General features: G+C 40.3%; 7 protein-coding genes across 7 annotated transcripts; all 7 read left to right on the top strand.

Moving 5' to 3' along the window:
- The first annotated feature begins 38 nt into the window (after positions 1–38).
- Positions 39–1,010, top strand: LOC138905041 (uncharacterized). The gene is made up of 2 exons (XM_070193543.1): positions 39–51; positions 175–1,010. Exons 1-2 carry the CDS (start codon positions 39–41, stop codon positions 1,008–1,010), a joined length of 849 nt encoding a protein of 282 aa, XP_070049644.1.
- Positions 1,011–8,254: 7,244 nt separating this feature from the next.
- LOC104116586 (uncharacterized) lies at positions 8,255–9,094 on the top strand. Its single transcript, XM_070193544.1, has one exon. The coding sequence runs from the start codon at positions 8,255–8,257 to the stop codon at positions 9,092–9,094; it is 840 nt and encodes a 279-aa protein (XP_070049645.1).
- Positions 9,095–9,597: 503 nt separating this feature from the next.
- LOC138905042 (uncharacterized) lies at positions 9,598–10,569 on the top strand. The gene has a single exon (XM_070193545.1). The coding sequence runs from the start codon at positions 9,598–9,600 to the stop codon at positions 10,567–10,569; it is 972 nt and encodes a 323-aa protein (XP_070049646.1).
- Positions 10,570–11,200: 631 nt separating this feature from the next.
- On the top strand, positions 11,201–12,040 carry LOC104099147 (uncharacterized). Its single transcript, XM_009606056.2, has one exon. It carries the CDS (start codon positions 11,201–11,203, stop codon positions 12,038–12,040), a length of 840 nt encoding a protein of 279 aa, XP_009604351.2.
- Positions 12,041–12,675: 635 nt separating this feature from the next.
- On the top strand, positions 12,676–13,515 carry LOC104108091 (uncharacterized). The gene has a single exon (XM_070193546.1). It carries the CDS (start codon positions 12,676–12,678, stop codon positions 13,513–13,515), a length of 840 nt encoding a protein of 279 aa, XP_070049647.1.
- A 499-nt stretch (positions 13,516–14,014) lies between these two features.
- Positions 14,015–14,572, top strand: LOC104108092 (uncharacterized). Its single transcript, XM_070193547.1, has one exon. It carries the CDS (start codon positions 14,015–14,017, stop codon positions 14,570–14,572), a length of 558 nt encoding a protein of 185 aa, XP_070049648.1.
- Positions 14,573–15,619: 1,047 nt separating this feature from the next.
- On the top strand, positions 15,620–16,459 carry LOC138905043 (uncharacterized). Its single transcript, XM_070193548.1, has one exon. It carries the CDS (start codon positions 15,620–15,622, stop codon positions 16,457–16,459), a length of 840 nt encoding a protein of 279 aa, XP_070049649.1.
- The last annotated feature ends 4,679 nt before the right edge of the window (positions 16,460–21,138 follow it).

Genomic DNA, 21,138 nt, shown 5'->3' on the forward strand with positions numbered 1-21,138 from the left:
TTTTAAAAATGCGCGTCCATCCGGTAATAGTATAACAGATGGATGCCATGTGTGTGAACTGGATCAAATAAGGCTATTAAGGGTTCTAGTATATATGGTACTCCAGTCTCCAATTCATTTCACCAAGTTGTAGGGAGCTCTGATTCGGAGACCTCACTCTTATAACAAATATAGCACCGTCTAAAAAATTTAGAATTCAAGCCAAGAATTATTTCTTGACTTATCCCCACCGTTCTCTTACAAAAGACGAAGCTCTTACACAGTTACAAAATATTTCTACCCCAGTAAATAAATTATTTATTAGGATTTCCAGAGAATTACACGAAGATGGGGAACCTCATCTCCATGTGCTCATCCAATTCGAAGGCAAGTATGTCTGCACCAACAATAGAGCATTCGACCTCACTTCCCCAACCAGGTCAGCACATTTCCATCCGAACATTCAGGGAGCTAAGTCCTCCTCCGATGTTAAAATATACGTGGAGAAAGACGGAGACTTTATTGATTTTGGAGTTTTCCAAATCGATGGCAGATCAAGTAGAGGAGGTTGCCAATCTGCCAACGATTCATACGCAAATGCCATTAATTCAGGATCCACCATTAATGCCCTTAAAATATTAATGGAGGAACAACCCAGAGATTATATTAGAGATTTAGATAAATTAAGGGCTAATTTAGATAGACATTTCTGCCCTCCTAAACAACTATTTATTTCAAAATGGGACCCACAAAGCTATGTGGTCCCAGATGATATAGAGCAATGGTTAGGTGAGGTTTTCGAAGACCCATCTGCGAGGCCAGTGAAGAATAATAGTAGTGACAGACCATTGAGTCTGATACTGGAGGGGCCAAGCAGAACAGGTAAGACTGCTTGGGCCAGATCATTAGGCGTTCATAATTATATTAGTGGTCATTTAGATTTTAATGCAAAATCTTATTCCAATAATGTAACTTATAACGTCATTGATGACATATCCCTAATAAGAGTGAGGTCTCCGAATCAGAGCTAGTTAAGCCCAGTGATATCTTGTACAGAAGAAAATATATCACGGAAGGCAGGTAGTGTTCCATTGGGCTCCTGGTCCACTACCACGGCCCAAAACACTCTATAGCTACGGGGGTCATAGATGCTGCAGTATCTAGTTCCCCCCAAAATCGAAAAAACATGGACTCAATTAAGTCCACATTAGACTCATGTTGATTCTGGGCCAGGCCCAGAGTAAGCCCATTTAATAAATTCACAGACCCAGCATTGGTTATAGGCCCAAGGTATTGAAGCCATTGGTTGCATTAATGAAACCACCCCCCCCATGATTTATAATGTGACAAACTTGCCCAGCAAGTTCTAGGAAAGTCACGGCAAGCATGACTTTCTAATCCGGATACATTTAATTTGAAATTTGAATATGCAATGATTACATTCCGACAACATTCAATCATCTACAGTGAATAGTACAGACATGTGGGGCCCACTTTTAAAAATGCGCGTCCATCCGGTAATATTATAACGGATGGACGCCATGTGTGTGAACTGGATCAAATAAGGCTATTAAGGGTTCTAGTATATATGGTACTCCAGTCTCCAATTCATTTCACCAAGTTGAAGGGAGCTCTGATTCGGAGACCTCACTCTTATAACAAATATGGCACCGTCTAAAAAATTTAGAATTCAAGCGAAGAATTATTTCTTGACTTATCCCCACCGTTCTCTTACAAAAGACGAAGCTCTTACACAGTTACAAAATATTTCTACCCCAGTAGATAAATTATTTATTAGGATTTCCAGAGAATTACACGAAGATGGGGAACCTCATCTCCATGTGCTCATCCAATTCGAAGGCAAGTATGTCTGCACCAACAATAGAGCATTCGACCTCACTTCCCCAACCAGGTCAGCACATTTCCATCCGAACATTCAGGGAGCTAAGTCCTCCTCCGATGTTAAAACATACGTGGAGAAAGACGGAGACTTTATTGATTTTGGAGCTTTCCAAATCGATGGCAGATCAAGTAGAGGAGGTTGCCAATCTGCCAAAGATTCATATGCAAATGCCATTAATTCAGGATCCACCATTAATGCCCTTAAAATATTAATGGAGGAACAGCCCAGAGATTATATTAGAGATTTAGATAAATTAAGGGCTAATTTAGATAGACATTTCTGCCCTCCTAAACAACTATTTATTTCAAAATGGGACCCACAAAGCTATGTGGTCACAGATGATATAGAGCAATGGTTAGGTGAGGTTTTCGAAGACCCATCTGCGAGGCCAGTGAAGAATAATAGTAGTGACAGACCATTGAGTTTGATACTGGAGCGGCCAAGCAGAACAGGTAAAACTGCTTGGGCCAGATTATTTGGCGTTCACAATTATATTAGTGGTCATTTAGATTTTAATGCATAATCTTATTCCAATAATGTAACTTATAACGTCATTGATGACATATCCCAAATAAGAGTGAGGTCTCCGAATCAGAGCTCGTTAAGCCCAGTGATATCTTGTACAGAAGAAAATATATCACGGAAGGCAGGTAGTGTTCCATTGGGCTCCTGGTCCACTACCACGGCCCAAAACACTGTATAGCTACAGGGGGTCATAGATGCTGCAGTATCTAGTTCCCCCCAAAATCGAAAAAATATGGACTCAATTAAGTCCACATCAGACTCACGCTGATTCTGGGCCAGGCCCAGAGTAAGCCCATTTAATAAATTCACAGACCCAGCATTGGTTATAGGCCCAAGGTATTGAAGCTATTGGTTGAATTAATGCAACCACTCCCCCATGATATATAATGTGACAAACATGCCCAGCAAGTTCTAGGAAAGTCACGGCAAGCATGACTTTCTAATCCGGATACATTTAATTTGAAATTTGAATATGCAATGATTACATTCCGATAACATTCAATCATCTACAGTGAATAGTAAAGACATGTGGGGCCCACTTTTAAAAATGCGCGTCCATCCGGTAATATTATAACGGATGGACGCCACGTGTGTGAACTGGATCAATAAGGCTAATAAGGGTTCTACTATATATGGTACTCCAGTCTCCAATTCATTTCACCAAGTTGAAGGGAGCTCTGATTCGGAGACCTCACTCTTATTACAAATATGCCACCGTCTAAAAAATTTAGAATTCAAGCCAAGAATTATTTCTTGACTTATCCCCACTATTCCCTTACAAAAGACGAAGCTCTTACACAGTTACAAAATATTTCTATCCCAGTGAATAAATTATTTATTAGGGTTTCCAAAGAATTACACGAAGATGGGGAACCTCATCTCCATGTGCTCAAGGAGGTTGCCAAGCTGCCAACGATTCATACGCAAAGGCCATTAATTCAGGATCCACTATTAATGCCCTTAAAATATTAATGGAGGAACAACCCAGAGATTATATTAGAGATTTAGATAAATTAAGGGCTAATTTAGATAGACATTTCTGCCTTCCTAAACAACTATTTATTTCAAAATGGGACCCACAAAGCTATGTGGTCCCAGATGATATAGAGCAATGGTTAGGTGAGGTTTTCGAAGACCCATCTGCGAGGCCAGTGAAGAATAATAGTAGTGACAGACCATTAAGTCTGATACTGGAGGGGCCAAGCAGAACAGGTAAGACTGGTTAGGCCAGATCATTAGGCGTTCATAATTATATTAGTGGTCATTTAGATTTTAATGCAAAATCTTATTCCAATAATATAACTTATAACGTCATTGATGACATATCCCTAATAAGAGTGAGGTCTCTGAATCAGAGCTCGTTAAGCCCAGTGATATCTTGTACAGAAGAAAATATATCACGGAAGGCAGGTAGTGTTCCATTGGGCTCCTGGTCCACTACCACGGCCCAAAACACTCTATAGCTACGGGGGTCATAGATGCTGCAGTATCTAGTTCCCCCCAAAATCGAAAACAAATGGACTCAATTAAGTCCACATCAGACTAACGCTGATTCTGGGCCAGGCCCAGAGTAAGCCCGTTTAATAAATTCACAGACCCAGCATTGGTTATTGGCCCAAGATATTGAAGCCATTGGTTGCATTAATGCAACCACCCCCCTATGATATATAATGTGACAAACATGCCCAGCAAGTTCTAGGAAAGTCACGGCAAGCATGACTTTCTAATCCGGATACATTTAATTTGAAATTTGAATATGCAATGATTACATTCCGAAAACATTCAATCATCTACAGTGAATAGTACAGACATGTGGGGCCCACTTTTAAAAATGCGCGTCCATCCGGTAATATTATAACGGATGGACGCCACATGTATGAACTGGATCAATAAGGCTAATAAGGGTTCTAGTATATATGGTACTCCAGTCTCCAATTCATTTCACCAAGTTGAAGGGAGCTCTGATTCGGAGACCTGACTCTTATTACAAATATGCGACAGTCTAAAAAATTTAGAATTCAAGCCAAGAATTATTTCTTGACTTATCCCCACTATTCTCTTACAAAAGATGAAGCTCTTACACAGTTACAAAATATTTCTACCCCAGTAAATAAATTATTTATTAGGGTTTCCAGAGAATTACACGAAGATGGGGAACCTCATCTCCATGTGCTCAAGGAGGTTGCCAATCTGCCAACGATTCATACGCAAAGGCCATTAATTCAGGATCCACCATTAATGCCCTTAAAATATTAATGGAGGAACATCCCAGAGATTATATTAGAGATTTAGATAAATTAAGGGCTAATTTAGATAGACATTTCTGCCCTCCTAAACAACTATTTATTTTAAAATGGGACCCACAAAGCTATGTGGTCCCAGATGATATAGAGCAATGGTTAGGTGAGGTTTTCGAAGACCCATCTGCGAGGCCAGTGAAGAATAATAGTAGTGACAGACCATTGAGTCTGATACTGGAGGGGCCAAGCAGAACAGGTAAGACTGCTTGGGCCAGATCATTAGGCGTTCATAATTATATTAGTTGTTATTTAGATTTTAATGCAAAATCTTATTCCAATAATGTAACTTATAACGTCATTGATGACATATCCCTAATAAGAGTGAGGTCTCCGAATCAGAGCTAGTTAAGCCCAGTGATATCTTGTACAAAAGAAAATATATCACGGAAGGCAGGTAGTATTCCATTGGGCTCCTGGTCCACTACCACGGCCCAAAACACTCTATAGCTACGGGGGGTCATAGATGCTGCAGTATCTAGTTCCCCCCAAAATCGAAAAAATATGGACTCAATTAAGTCCACATCAGACTCACGCTGATTCTGGGCCAGGCCCAAAGTAAGCCCATTTAATAAATTCACAGACCCAGCATTGGTTATAGGCCCAAGGTATTGAAGCCATTGGTTGCATTAATGCAACCCCCCCCTATGATTTATAATGTGACAAACTTGCCCAGCAAGTTCTAGGAAAGTCACGGCAAGCATGACTTTCTAATCCGGATACATTTAATTTGAAATTTGAATATGCAATGATTACATTCCGACAACATTCAATCATCTACATTGAATAGTACAGACATGTGGGGCCCACTTTTAAAAATGCGCGTCCATCCGGTAATATTATAACGGATGGACGCCACGTGTGTGAACTGGATCAATAAGGCTATTAAGGGTTCTAGTATATATGGTACTCCAGTCTCCAATTCATTTCACCAAGTTGAAGGGAGCTCTGATTCGGAGACCTCACTCTTATTACAAATATGCCACCGTCTAAAAAATTTAGAATTCAAGCCAAGAATTATTTCTTGACTTATCCCCACCGTTCTCTTACAAAAGACGAAGCTCTTACACAGTTACAAAATATTTCTACCCCAGTAAATATATTATTTATTAGGGTTTCCGGAGAATTACATGAAGATGGGGAACCTCATCTCCATGTGCTCAAGGAGGTTGCCAATCTGCCAACGATTCATACGCAAATGCCATTAATTCAGGATCCACAATTAATGCCCTTAAAATATTAATGGAGGAACAACCCAGAGATTATATTAGAGATTTAGATAAATTAAGGGCTAATTTAGATAAACATTTCTGCCCTCCTAAATAATTATTTATTTCAAAATAGGACCCACTAAGCTATGTGGTCCCAGATGATATAGAGCAATGGTTAGGTGAGGTTTTCGAAGACCCATCTGCGAGGCCAGTGAAGAATAATAGTAGTGACAGACCATTGAGTCTGATACTGGAGGGGCCAAGCAGAACAGGTAAGACTGCTTGGGCCAGATCATTAGGCGTTTATAATTATATTAGTGCTCATTTAGATTTTAATGCAAAATCTTATTCCAATAATGTAACTTATAACGTCATTGATGCCATATCCCTAATAAGAGTGAGGTCTCCGAATCAGAGCTAGTTAAGCCCAGTGATATCTTGTACAGAAGAAAATATATCACGGAAGGCAGGTAGTGTTCCATTGGGCTCCTGGTCCACTACCACGGCCCAAAACACTCTATAGCTACGGGGGGTCATAGATGCTGCAGTATCTAGTTCCCCCCAAAATCGAAAAAACATGGACTCAATTAAGTCCACATCAGACTCACGCTGATTCTGGGCCAGGCCCAGAGTAAGCCCATTTAATAAATTCACATACCCAGCATTGGTTATGGGCCCAAGGTATTGAAGCCATTGGTTGCATTAGTCCAACCACCCCCCCATGATATATAATGTGACAAACTTGCCCAGCAAGTTCTAGGAAAGTCACGGCAAGCATGACTTTCTAATCCGGATACATTTAATTTGAAATTTGAATATGCAATGATTACATTCCGACAACATTCAATCATCTATAGTGAATAGTACAGACATGTGGGGCCCACTTTTAAAAATGCGCGTCCATCCGGTAATATTATAACGGATGGACGCCACGTGTGTGAACTGGATCAATAAGGCTATTAAGGGTTCTAGTATATATGGTACTCCAGTCTCCAATTCATTTCACCAAGTTGAAGGGAGCTCTGATTCGGAGACCTCACTCTTATTACAAATATGCCACCGTCTAAAAAATTTAGAATTCAAGCCAAGAATTATTTCTTGACTTATCCCCACTGTTCTCTTACAAAAGACGAAGCTCTTACACAGTTACAAAATATTTCTACCCCAGTAAATAAATTATTTATTAGGGTTTCCAGAGAATTACACGAAGATGGGGAACCTCATCTCCATGTGCTCAAGGAGGTTGCCAATCTGCCAACGATTCATACGCAAAGGCCATTAATTCAGGATCCACCATTAATGCCCTTAAATTATTAATGGAGGAACAGCCCAGAGATTATATTAGAGATTTAGATAAATTAAGGGCTAATTTAGATAGACATTTCTGCCCTCCTAAACAACTATTTATTTCAAAATGGGACCCACAAAGCTATGTGGTCCCAGATGATATAGAGCAATGGTTAGGTGAGGTTTTCGAAGACCCATCTGCGAGGCCAGTGAAGAATAATAGTAGTGACAGACCATTGAGTCTGATACTGGAGGGGCCAAGCAGAACAGGTAAGACTGCTTGGGCCAGATCATTAGGCGTTCATAATTATATTAGTGGTCATTTAGATTTTAATGCAAAATCTTATTCCAATAATGTAACTTATAACGTCATTGATGACATATCCCTAATAAGAGTGAGGTCTCCGAATCAGAGCTAGTTAAGCCCAGTGATATCTTGTACAGAAGAAAATATATCACGGAAGGCAGGTAGTGTTCCATTGGGCTCCTAGTCCACTACCACGGCCCAAAATACTCTATAGCTACGGGGGGTCATAGATGCTGCAGTATCTAGTTCCCCCCAAAATTGAAAAAACATGGACTCAATTAAGTCCACATCAGACTCACGCTGATTCTGGGCCAGGCCCAGAGTAAGCCCATTTAATAAATTCACAGACCCAGCATTGGTTATAGGCCCAAGGTATTGAAGCCATTGGTTGCATTAATGCAACCACCCCCTCTATGATTTATAATGTGACAAACTTGCCCAGCATGTTCTAGGAAAGTCACGGCAAGCATGACTTTCTAATCCGGATACATTTAATTTGAAATTTGAATATGCAATGATTACATTCCGACAACATTCAATCATCTACAGTGAATAGTACAGACATGTGGGGCCCACTTTTAAAAATGCGCGTCCATCCGGTAATATTATAACGGATGGACGCCACGTGTGTGAACTGGATCAATAAGGCTATTAAGGGTTCTAGTATATATGGTACTCCAGTCTCCAATTCATTTCACCAAGTTGAAGGGAGCTCTGATTCGGAGACCTCACTCTTATTACAAATATGCCACCGTCTAAAAAATTTAGAATTCAAGCCAAGAATTATTTCTTGACTTATCCCCACTGTTCTCTTACAAAAGACGAAGCTCTTACACAGTTACAAAATATTTCTACCCCAGTAAATAAATTATTTATTAGGGTTTCCAGAGAATTACACGAAGATTGGGAACCTCATCTCCATATGCTCATCCAATTCGAAGGCAAGTATGTGTGCACCAACAATAGAGCATTCGACCTCACTTCCCCAACCAGGTCAGCACATTTCCATCCGAACATTCAGGGAGCTAAGTCCTCCTCCGATGTTAAAACATACGTGGAGAAAGACGGAGACTTCATTGATTTTGGAGTTTTCCAAATCGATGGCAGATCAAGTAGAGGAGGTTGCCAATCTGCCAACGATTCATACGCAAAGGCCATTAATTCAGGATCCACCATTAATGCCCTTAAAATATTAATGGAGGAACAACCCAGAGATTATATTAGAGATTTAGATAAATTAAGGGCTAATTTAGATAGACATTTCTGCCCTCCTAAACAACTATTTATTTCAAAATGGGACCCACAAAGCTATGTGGTCCCGGATGATATAGAGCAATGGTTAGGTGAGGTTTTCGAAGACCCATCTGCAAGGCCAGTGAAGAATAATAGTAGTGACAGACCATTGAGTCTGATACTGGAGGGGCCAAGCAGAACAGGTAAGACTGCTTGGGCCAGATCATTAGGCGTTCATAATTATATTAGTGGTCATTTAGATTTTAATGCAAAATCTTATTCCAATAATGTAACTTATAACGTCATTGATGACATATCCCTAATAAGAGTGAGGTCTCCGAATCAGAGCTAGTTAAGCCCAGTGATATCTTGTACAGAAGAAAATATATCACGGAAGGCAGGTAGTGTTCCATTGGGCTCCTGGTCCACTACCACGGCCTAAAACACTCTATAGCTACGGGGGGTCATAGATGCTGCAGTATCTAGTTCTCCCCAAAATCGAAAAAACATGGACTCAATTACGTCCACATCAGACTCGCGCTGATTCTGGTCCAGGCCCAGAGTAAGCCCATTTAATAAATTCACAGACCCAGCATTTGTTATAGGCCCATGGTATTGAAGCCATTGGTTGCATTAATGCAACCCCCCCTCCTCATGATTTATAATGTGACAAACTTGCCCAGCAAGTTCTAGGAAAGTCACGGCAAGCATGACTTTCTAATCCGGATACATTTAATTTGAAATTTGAATATGCAATGATTGCATTCCGACAACATTCAATCATCTACAGTGAATAGTACAGACATGTGGGGCCCACTTTTAAAAATGCGCGTCCATCCGGTAATATTATAACGGATGGACGCCACGTGTGTGAACTGGATCAATAAGGCTATTAAGGGTTCTAGTATATATGGTACTCCAGTCTCCAATTCATTTCACCAAGTTGAAGGGAGCTCTGATTCGGAGACCTCACTCTTATTACAAATATGCCACCGTCTAAACAACTTTAGAATTCAAGCCAAGAATTATTTCTTGACTTATCCCCACCGTTCTCTTACAAAAGACGAAGCTCTTACACAGTTACAAAATATTTCTACCCCAGTAAATAAATTATTTATTAGGGTTTCCAGAGAATTACACGAAGATGGGGAACCTCATCTCCATGTGCTCATCCAATTCGAAGGCAAGTATGTCTGCACCAACAATAGAGTATTCGACTTCACTTCCCCAACCAGGTCAGCACATTTTCATCCGAACATTCAGGGTTCTAAGTCCTCCTCCGATGTTAAAACATTCGTGGAGAAAGATGGAGACTTCATTGATTTTGGAGTTTTCCAAATCGATGGCAGATCAAGTAGAGGAGGTTGCCAATCTGCCAACGATTCATACGCAAAGGCCATTAATTCAGAATCAACCATTAATGCCCTTAAAATATTAATGGAGGAACAACACAGAGATTATATTAGAGATTTAGATAAATTAAGGGCTAATTTAGATAGACATTTCTGCCCTCCTAAACAACTATTTATTTCAAAATGGGACCCACAAAGCTATGTGGTCCCAGATGATATAGAGCAATGGTTAGGTGAGGTTTTCGAAGACCCATCTGCGAGGCCAGTGAAGAATAATAGTAGTGACAGACCATTGAGTCTGATACTGGAGGGGCCAAGCAGAACAGGTAAGACTGCTTGGGCCAGATCATTAGGCGTTCATAATTATATTAGTGGTCATTTAGATTTTAATGCAAAATCTTATTCCAATAATGTAACTTATAACGTCATTGATGACATATCCCTAATAAGAGTGAGGTCTCCGAATCAGAGCTAGTTAAGCCCAGTGATATCTTGTACAGAAGAAAATATATCACGGAAGGCAGGTAGTGTTCCATTGGGCTCCTGGTCCACTACCACGGCCCAAAACACTCTATAGCTACGGGGGTCATAGATGCTGCAGTATCTAGTTCCCCCCAAAATCGAAAAAACATGGACTCAATTAAGTCCACATTAGACTCACGCTGATTCTGGGCCAGGCCCAGAGTAAGCCCATTTAATAAATTCACAGACCCAGCATTGGTTATAGGCCCAAGGTATTGAAGCCATTGGTTGCATTAATGCAACCACCCCCCCATGATTTATAATTTGACAAACTTGCCCAGCAAGTTCTAGGAAAGTCACGGCAAGCATGACTTTCTAATCCGGATACATTTAATTTGAAATTTGAATATGCAATGATTACATTCCGACAACATTCAATCATCTACAGTGAATAGTACAGACATGTGTGGCCCACTTTTAAAAATGCGCGTCCATCCGGTAATATTATAACGGATGGACGCCACGTGTGTGAACTGGATCAATAAGGCTATTAAGGGTTCTAGTATATATGGTACTCCAGTCTCCAATTCATTTCACCAAGTTGAAGGGAGCTCTGATTCGGAGACCTCACTCTTATTACAAATATGCCACCGTCTAAAAAATTTAGAATTCAAGCCAAGAATTATTTTTTGACTTATCCCCACCGCTCTCTTACAAAAGACGAAGCTTTGACACAGTTACAAAATATTTCTACCCCAGTAAATAAAGTATTTATTAGGGTTTCCAGAGAATTACACGAAGATGGGGAACCTCATCTCCATGTGCTCATCCAATTCGAAGGCAAGTATGTCTGCACCAACAATAGAACATTCGACCTCACTTCCCCAACCAGGTCAGCACATTTCCATCCGAACATTCAGGGAGCTAAGTCCTCCTCCGATGTTAAAACATACGTGGAGAAAGACGGAGACTTCATTGATTTTAGAGTTTTCCAAATCGATGGCAGATCAAGTAGAGGAGGTTGCCAATCTGCCAACGATTCATACGCAAAGGCCATTAATTCAGGATCCACCATTAATGCCCTTAAAATATTAATGGAGGAACAACCCAGAGATTATATTAGAGATTTAGATAAATTAAGGGCTAATTTAGATAGACATTTCTGCCCTCCTAAACAACTATTTATTTCAAAATGGGACCCACAAAGCTATGTGGTCCCAGATGATATAGAGCAATGGTTAGGTGAGGTTTTCGAAGACCCATCTGCGAGGCCAGTGAAGAATAATAGTAGTGACAGACCATTGAGTCTGATACTGGAGGGGCCAAGCAGAACAGGTAAGACTGCTTGGGCCAGATCATTAGGCGTTCATAATTATATTAGTGGTCATTTAGATTTTAATGCAAAATCTTATTCCAATAATGTAACTTATAACGTCATTGATGACATATCCCTAATAAGAGTGAGGTCTCCGAATCAGGGTTAGTTAAGCCCAGTGATATCTTGTACCAAAGAAAATATATCACGGAAGGCAGGTAGTGTTCCATTGGGCTCCTGATCCACTACCACGGCCCAAAACACTCTATAGCTACGGGGGTCATAGATGCTGCAGTATCTAGTTCCCCCCAAAATTGAAAAAACATGGACTCAATTAAGTCCACATCAGACTCACGCTGATTCTGGGCCAGGCCCAGAGTAAGCCCATTTAATAAATTCACAGACCCAACATTGGTTATAGGCCCAAGGTATTGAAGCCATTGGTTGCATTAATGCAACCACCTCCCCCCTATGATATTATAATGTGACAAACTTTCCCAGCAAGTTCTAGGAAAGTCACGGCAAGCATGACTTTCTAATCCGGATACATTTAATTTGAAATTTGAATATGCAATGATTACATTCCGACAACATTCAATCATCTACAGTGAATAGTACAGACATGTGGGGCCCACTTTTAAAAATGCGCGTCCATCCGGTAATATTATAACGGATGGACGCCACGTGTGTGAACTGGATCAATAAGGCTATTAAGGGTTCTAGTATATATGGTACTCCAGTCTCCAATTCATTTCACCAAGTTGAAGGGAGCTCTGATTCGGAGACCTCACTCTTATTACAAATATGCCACCGTCTAAAAAATTTAGAATTCAAGCCAAGAATTATTTCTTGACTTATACCCACTATTCCCTTACAAAAGACGAAGCTCTTACACAGTTACAAAATATTTCTATACCAGTAAATAAATTATTTATTAGGGTTTCCAGAGAATTACACGAAGATGGGGAACCTCATCTCCATGTGCTCATCCAATTCGAAGGCAAGTATGTCTGCACCAACAATAGAGCATTCGACCTCACTTCCCCAACAAGGTCAGCACATTTCCATCCGAACATTCAGGGAGCTACGTCCTCCACCGATGTTAAAACATACGTGGAGAAAGACGGAGACTTCATTGATTTTGGAGTTTTCCAAATCGATGGCAGATCAAGTAGAGGAGGTTGCCAATCTGCCAACGATTCATACACAAAGGCCATTAATTCAAGATCCACCATTAATGCCCTTAAAATATTAATGGAGGAACAGCCCAGAGATTATATTAGAGATTTAGATAAATTAAGGGCTAATTTAGATAGACATTTCTGCCCTCCTAAACAACTATTTATTTCAAAATGGGACCCACAAAGCTATGTGGTCCCAGATGATATAGAGCAATGGTTAGGTGAGGTTTTCGAAGACCCATCTGCCAGGCCAGTGAAGAATAATAGTAGTGACAGACCATTGAGTCTGATACTGGAGGGGCCAAACAGAACAGGTAAGACTGCTTGGGTCAGATCATTCGGCGTTCATAATTATATTAGTGGTCATTTAGATTTTAATGCAAAATCTTATTCCAATAATGTAACTTATAACGTCATTGATGACATATCCCTAATAAGAGTGAGGTCTCCGAATCAGAGCTAGTTAAGCCCAGTGATATCTTGTACAGAAGAAAATATATCACGGAAGGCAGGTAGTGTTCCATTGGGCTGCTGGTCCACTACCACGGCCCAAAACACTCTATAGCTACAGGGGGTCATAGATGCTGCAGTATCTAGTTCCCCCCAAAATCGAAAAAACATGGACTCAATTAAGTCCACATCAGACTCACGCTGATTCTGGGCCAGGCCCAGTGTAAGCCCATTTAATAAATTCACAGAACCAACATTGGTTATAGGCCCAAGGTATTGAAGCCATTGGTTGCATTAATGCAACCCCCCCTACGATTTATAATGTGACAAACTTTCCCAGAAAGTTGTAGGAAAGTCACGGCAAGCATGACTTTCTAATCCAGATACATTTAATTTGAAATTTGAATATGCAATGATTGCATTCCGACAACATTCAATCATCTACAGCGAATAGTACAGACATGTGGGGCCCACTTTTAAAAATGCGCGTCCATCCGGTAATATTATAACGGATGGACGCCACGTGTGTGAACTTGATCAATAAGGCTATTAAGGGTTCTAGTATATATGGTACTCCAGTCTCCAATTCATTTCACCAAGTTGAAGGGAGCTCTGATTCGGAGACCTCACTCTCATTACAAATATGCCACCATCAAAAAAAATTTAGAATTCAAGCCAAGAATTATTTCTTGACTTATCCCCACCGTTCTCTTACAAAAGACGAAGCTCTTACACAGTTACAAAATATTTCTACCCCAGTAAATAAATTATTTATTAGGGTTTCCAGAGAATTACACGAAGATTGGGAACCTCATCTCCATGTGCTCATCCAATTCGAAGGCAAGTATGTCTTCACCAACAATAGAGTATTCGACTTCACTTCCCCAACCAGGTCAGCACATTTTCATCCGAACATTCAGGGTGCTAAGTCCTCCTCCGATGTTAAAACATTCGTGGAGAAAGACGGAGACTTCATTGATTTTGGAGTTTTCCAAATCGATGGCAGATCAAGTAGAGGAGGTTGCCAATCTGCCAATGATTCATACGCAAAGGCCATTAATTCAGAATGAACCACTAGTGCCCTTAAAATATTAATGGAGGAACAACCCAGAGATTATATTAGAGATTTAGATAAATTAAGGGCAAATTTAGATAGACATTTCTTCCCTCCTAAACAACTATTTATTTCAAAATGGGACCCACAAAGCTATGTGGTCCCAGATGATATAGAGCAATGGTTAGGTGAGGTTTTCGAAGACCCATCTGCGAGGCCAGTGAAGAATAATAGTAGTGACAGACCATTGAGTCTGATACTGGAGGGGCCAAGCAGAACAGGTAAGACTGCTTGGGCCAGATCATTAGGCGTTCATAATTATATTAGTGGTCATTTAGATTTTAATGCAAAATCTTATTCCAATAATGTAACTTATAACGTCATTGATGACATATCCCTAATAAGAGTGAGGTCTCCGAATCAGAGCTAGTTAAGCCCAGTGATATCTTGTACAGAAGAAAATATATCACGGAAGGCAGGTAGTGTTCCATTGGGCTCCTGGTCCACTACCACGGCCCAAAACACTCTATAGCTACGGGGGGTCATAGATGCTGCAGTATCTAGTTCCCCCCAAAATCGAAAAAACATGGACTCAATTAAGTCCACATCAGACTCACGCTGATTCTGGGCCAGGCCCAGAGTAAGCCCATTTAATAAATTCACAGACCCAGCATTGGTTATAGGCCCAAGGTATTGAAGCCATTAGTTGCATTAATGAAACCACCCCCCCCATGATTTATAATGTGACAAACTTGCCCAGCAAGTTCTAGGAAAGTCACGGCAAGCATGACTTTCTAATCCGGATACATTTAATTTGAAATTTGAATATGCAATGATTACATTCCGACAACATTCAATCATCTACAGTGAATAGTACAGACATGTGGGGCCCACTTTTAAAAATGCGCGTCCATCCGGTAATATTATAACGGATGGACGCCACGTGTGTGAACTGGATCAATAAGGCTATTAAGGGTTCTAGTATATATGGTACTCCAGTCTCCAATTCATTTCACCAAGTTGAAGGGAGCTCTGATTCGGAGACCTCACTCTTATTACAAATATGCCACCGTCTAAAAAATTTAGAATTCAAGCCAAGAATTATTTCTTGACTTATCCCCACTGTTCTCTTACAAAAGACGAAGCTCTTACACAGTTACAAAATATTTCTACCCCAGTAAATAAATTATTTATTAGGGTTTCCAGAGAATTACACGAAGATGGGGAACCTCATCTCCATGTGCTCATCCAATTCGAAGGCAAGTATGTCTGCACCAACAATAGAGTATTCGACTTCACTTCCCCAACGAGGTCAGCACATTTCCATCCGAACATTCAGGGAGCTAAGTCCTCCTCCGATGTTAAAACATACGTGGAGAAAGACGGAGACTTCATTGATTTTGGAGTTTTCCAAATCGATGGCAGATCAAGTAGAGGAGGTTGCCAATCTGCCAACGATTCATACGCAAAGGCCATTAATTCAGGATCCACCATTAATGCCCTTAAAATATTAATGGAGGAACAACCCAGAGATTATATTAGAGATTTAGATAAATTAAGGGCTAATTTAGATAGACATTTCTGCCTTCCTAAACAACTATTTATTTCAAAATGGGACCCACAAAGCTATGTGGTCCCAGATGATATAGAGCAATGGTTAGGTGAGGTTTTCGAAGACCCATCTGCGAGGCCAGTGAAGAATAATAGTAGTGACAGACCATTGAGTCTGATACTGGAGGGGCCAAGCAGAACAGGTAAGACTGCTTGGGCCAGATCATTAGGCGTTCATAATTATATTAGTGGTCATTTAGATTTTAATGCAAAATCTTATTCCAATAATGTAACTTATAACGTCATTGATGACATATCCCTAATAAGAGTGAGGTCTCCGAATCAGAGCTAGTTAAGCCCAGTGATATCTTGTACAGAAGAAAATATATCACGGAAGGCAGGTAGTGTTCCATTGGGCTCCTGGTCCACTACCACGGCCCAAAACACTCTATAGCTACAGGGGGTCATAGATGCTGCAGTATCTAGTTCCCCCCAAAATCGAAAAAAAATGGACTCAATTAAGTCCACATCAGACTCACGCTGATTCTGGGCCAGGCCCAGAGTAAGCCCATTTAATAAATTCACAGACCCAGCATTGGTTATAGGCCCAAGGTATTGAAGCCATTGGTTGCATTAATGCAACCCCCCCCCCCATGATATATAATGTGACAAACATGCCCAGCAAGTTCTAGGAAAGTCACGGCAAGCATGACTTTCTAATTCGGATACATTTAATTTGAAATTTGAATATGCAATGATTACATTCCGACAACATTCAATCATCTACAGTGAATAGTACAGACATGTGGGGCCCACTTTTAAAAATACGCGTCCATCCGGTAATATTATAACGGATGGACGCCACGTGTGTGAACTGGATCAATAAGGCTATTAAGGGTTCTAGTATATATGGTACTCCAGTATCCAATTCATTTCACCAAGTTGAAGGGAGCTCTGATTCGGAGACCTCACTCTTATTACAAATATGCTACCGTCTAAAAAATTTAGAATTCAAGCCAAGAATTATTTCTTGACTTATCCCCACTGTTCTCTTACAAAAGACGAAGGTCTTACACAGTTACAAAATATTTCTACCCCAGTAAATAAATTATTTATTAGGGTTTCGAGAGAATTACACGAAGGTGGGGAACCTCATCTCCATGTGCTCAAGGAGGTTGCCAATCTGACAATGATTCTTACGCAAAGGCCATTAATTCAGGATCCACCATTAATGCCCTTAAAATATTAATGGAGGAACAGCCCAGAGATTATATTAGAGATTTAGATAAATTAAGGGCTAATTTAGATAGACATTTCTGCCCTCCTAAACAACTATTTATTTCAAAATGGGACCCACAAAGCTATGTGGTCCCAGATGATATAGAGCAATGGTTAGGTGAGGTTTTCGAAGACCCATCTGCGAGGCCAGTGAAGAATAATAGTAGTGGCAGACCATTGAGTCTGATACTGGAGGGGCCAAGCAGAACAGGTAAGACTGCTTGGGCCAGATCATTAGGCGTTCATAATTATATTAGTGGTCATTTAGATTTTAATGCAAAATCTTATTCCAATAATGTAACTTATAACGTCATTGATGACATATCCCTAATAAGAGTGAGGTCTCCGAATCAGAGCTAGTTAAGCCCAGTGATATCTTGTACAGAAGAAAATATATCACGGAAGGCAGGTAGTGTTCCATTGGGCTCCTGGTCCACTACCACGGTCCAAAACACTCTATAGCTACGGGGGGTCATAGATGCTGCAGTATCTAGTTCCCCCCAAAATCGAAAAAAATGGACTCAATTAAGTCCACATCAGACTCACGCTGATTCTGGGCCAGGCCCAGAGTAAGCCCATTTAATAAATTCACAGACCCTGCATTGGTTATAGGCCCAAGGTATTGGAGCCATAGGTTGCATTAATGCAACCACCCCCCCATGATATATAATGTGACAAACATGCCCAGCAAGTTCTAGGAAAGTCACGGCAAGCATGACTTTCTAATCCGGATACATTTAATTTTAAATTTGAATATGCAATGATTACATTCCGACAACATTCAATCATCTACAGTGAATAGTACAGACATGTGGGCCCCACTTTTAAAAATGCGCGTCCATCCGGTAATATTATAACGGATGGACGCCACGTGTGTGAACTGGATCAATAAGGCTATTAAGGGTTCTAGTATATATGGTACTCCAGTATCCAATTCATTTCATCAAGTTGAAGGGAGCTCTGATTCGGAGACCTCACTCTTATTACAAATATGCTACCATCTAAAAAATTTAGAATTCAAGCCAAGAATTATTTCTTGACTTATCCCCACTGTTCTCTTACAAAAGATGAAGCTCTTACACAGTTACAAAATATTTCTACCCCAGAAAATAAATTATTTATTAGGGTTTCCAGAGAATTACACGAAGGTGGGGAACCTCATCTCCATGTGCTCAAGGAGGTTGCCAATCTGACAATGATTCATACGCAAAGGCCATTAATTCAGGATCCACCATTAATGCCCTTAAAATATTAATGGAGGAACAGCCCAGAGATTATATTAGAGATTTAGATAAATTAAGGGCTAATTTAGATAGATATTTCTGCCCTCCTAAACAACTATTTATTTCAAAATGGGACCCACAAAGCTATGTGGTCCCAGATGATATAGAGCAATGGTTAGGTGAGGTTTTCGAAGACCCATCTGCGAGGCCAGTGAAGAATAATAGTAGTGACAGACCATTGAGTCTGATACTGGAGGGGCCAAGCAGAACAGGTAAGACTGCTTGGGCCAGATCATTAGGCGTTCATAATTATATTACTGGTCATTTAGATTTTAATGCAAAATCTTATTCCAATAATGTAACTTATAACGTCATTGATGACATATCCCTAATAAGAGTGAGGTCTCCGAATCAGAGCTAGTTAAGCCCATTGGTATCTTGTACAGAAGAATATATATCACGGAAGGCAGGTAGTGTTCCATTGGGCTTCTGGTTCACTACCATGGCCCAAAACACTCTATAGCTACGGGGGGTCATAGATGCTGCAGTATCTAGTTCCCCCCAAAATCGAAAAAAAATGGACTCAATTAAGTCCACATCAGACTCACGCTGATTTTGGGCCAGGCCCAGAGTAAGCCCATTTAATAAATTCACAGACCCAGCATTGGTTATAGGCCCAAGGTACTGAAGCCATTGGTTGCATTAATGCAACCACCCCCCCATGATATATAATGTGACAAATATGCCCAGCAAGTTCTAGGAATGTCACGGCAAGCATGACTTTCTAATCCGGATACATTTAATTTGAAATTTGAATATACAATGATTACATTCCGACAACATTCAATAATCTACAGTGAATAGTATAGACATGTAGGTCCCATTTTTAAAAATGCGCGTCCATCCGGTAATATTATAACGGATGGACGACACGTGTGTCAACTGGATCAATAAGGCTATTAAGGGTTCTAGTATATATGGTACTCCAGTATCCAATTCATTTCACCAAGTTGAAGGGAGATCTGATTCGGATACCTCACTCTTATTACAAATATGCTACCGTCTAAAAAATTTAGAATTCAAGCCAAGAATTATTTCTTGACTTATCCCCACTGTTCTCTTACAAAAGACGAAGCTCTTACACAGTTACAAAATATTTCTACCCCAGTAAATAAATTATTTATTAGGGTTTCCAGAGAATTACACGAAGGTGGGGAACCTCATCTCCATGTGCTCAAGGAGGTTGCCAATCTGTCAATGATATATACGCAAAGGCCATTAATTCAGGATCCACTATTAATGCCCTTAAAATATTAATGGAGGAACAGCCCACAGATTATATTAGAGATTTAGATAAATTAAGGGCTAATTTAGATAGACATTTCTGCCCTCCTAAACAACTATTTATTTCAAAATGGGACCCACAAAGCTATGTGGTCCCAGATGATATAGAGCAATGGTTAGGTGAGGTTTTCGAAGACCCATCTGCGAGGCCAGTGAAGAATAATAGTAGTGGCAGACCATTGAGTCTGATACTGGAGGGGCCAAGCAGAACAGGTAAGACTGCTTGGGCCAGATCATTAGGCGTTCATAATTATATTAGTGGTCATTTAGATTTTAATGCAAAATCTTATTCCAATAATGTAACTTATAACGTTATTGATGACATATCCCTAATAAGAGTGAGGTCTCCGAATAAGAGCTGGTTAAGCCCAGTGGTATCTTGTACAGAAGAATATATATCACGGAAGGCAGGTAGTGTTCCATTGGGCTCCTGGTCCACTACCACGGTCCAAAACACTCTATAGCTACGGGGGGTCATAGATGCTTCAGTATCTAGTTCCCCCCAAAATCGAAAAAAAATGGACTCAATTAAGTCCACATCAGAATCACGCTGATTCTGGGCCAGGCCCAGAGTAAGCCCATTTAATAAATTCACAGACCCTGCATTGGTTATAGGCCCAAGGTATTGGAGCCATAGGTTGCATTAATGCAACCACCCCCCCATGATATATAATGTGACAAACATGCCCAGCAAGTTCTAGGAAAGTCACGGCAAGCATGACTTTCTAATCCGGATACATTTAATTTTAAATTTGAATATGCAATGATTACATTCCGACAACATTCAATCATCTACAGTGAATAGTACAGACATGTGGGCCCCACTTTTAAAAATACGCGTCCATCCGGTAATATTATAACGGATGGACGCCACGTGTGTGAACTGGATCAATAAGGCTATTAAGGGTTCTAGTATATATGGTACTCCAGTATCCAATTCATTTCACCAAGTTGAAGGGAGCTCTGATTCGGAGACCTCACTCTTATTACAAATATGCTACCGTCTAAAAAATTTAGAATTCAAGCCAAGAATTATTTCTTGACTTATCCCCACTGTTCTCTTACAAAAGATGAAGCTCTTACACAGTTACAAAATATTTCTACCCCAGAAAATAAATTATTTATTAGGGTTTCCAGAGAATTACACGAAGGTGGGGAACCTCATCTCCATGCGCTCAAGGAGGTT

This window comes from Nicotiana tomentosiformis, chromosome 2, assembly GCF_000390325.3.
Source record: "Nicotiana tomentosiformis chromosome 2, ASM39032v3, whole genome shotgun sequence".
Taxonomy (NCBI): domain Eukaryota; kingdom Viridiplantae; phylum Streptophyta; class Magnoliopsida; order Solanales; family Solanaceae; genus Nicotiana; species Nicotiana tomentosiformis.

Coding starts and splice junctions, on each gene's coding strand:
- LOC138905043 (XM_070193548.1), top strand. CDS start 15,620: ATGCCACCGTCTAAAAAATTTAGAATTCAAGCCAAGAATTATTTCTTG.
- LOC104108091 (XM_070193546.1), top strand. CDS start 12,676: ATGCCACCGTCTAAAAAATTTAGAATTCAAGCCAAGAATTATTTCTTG.
- LOC104108092 (XM_070193547.1), top strand. CDS start 14,015: ATGGACGCCACGTGTGTGAACTTGATCAATAAGGCTATTAAGGGTTCT.
- LOC138905042 (XM_070193545.1), top strand. CDS start 9,598: ATGGACGCCACGTGTGTGAACTGGATCAATAAGGCTATTAAGGGTTCT.
- LOC104116586 (XM_070193544.1), top strand. CDS start 8,255: ATGCCACCGTCTAAAAAATTTAGAATTCAAGCCAAGAATTATTTCTTG.
- LOC104099147 (XM_009606056.2), top strand. CDS start 11,201: ATGCCACCGTCTAAAAAATTTAGAATTCAAGCCAAGAATTATTTTTTG.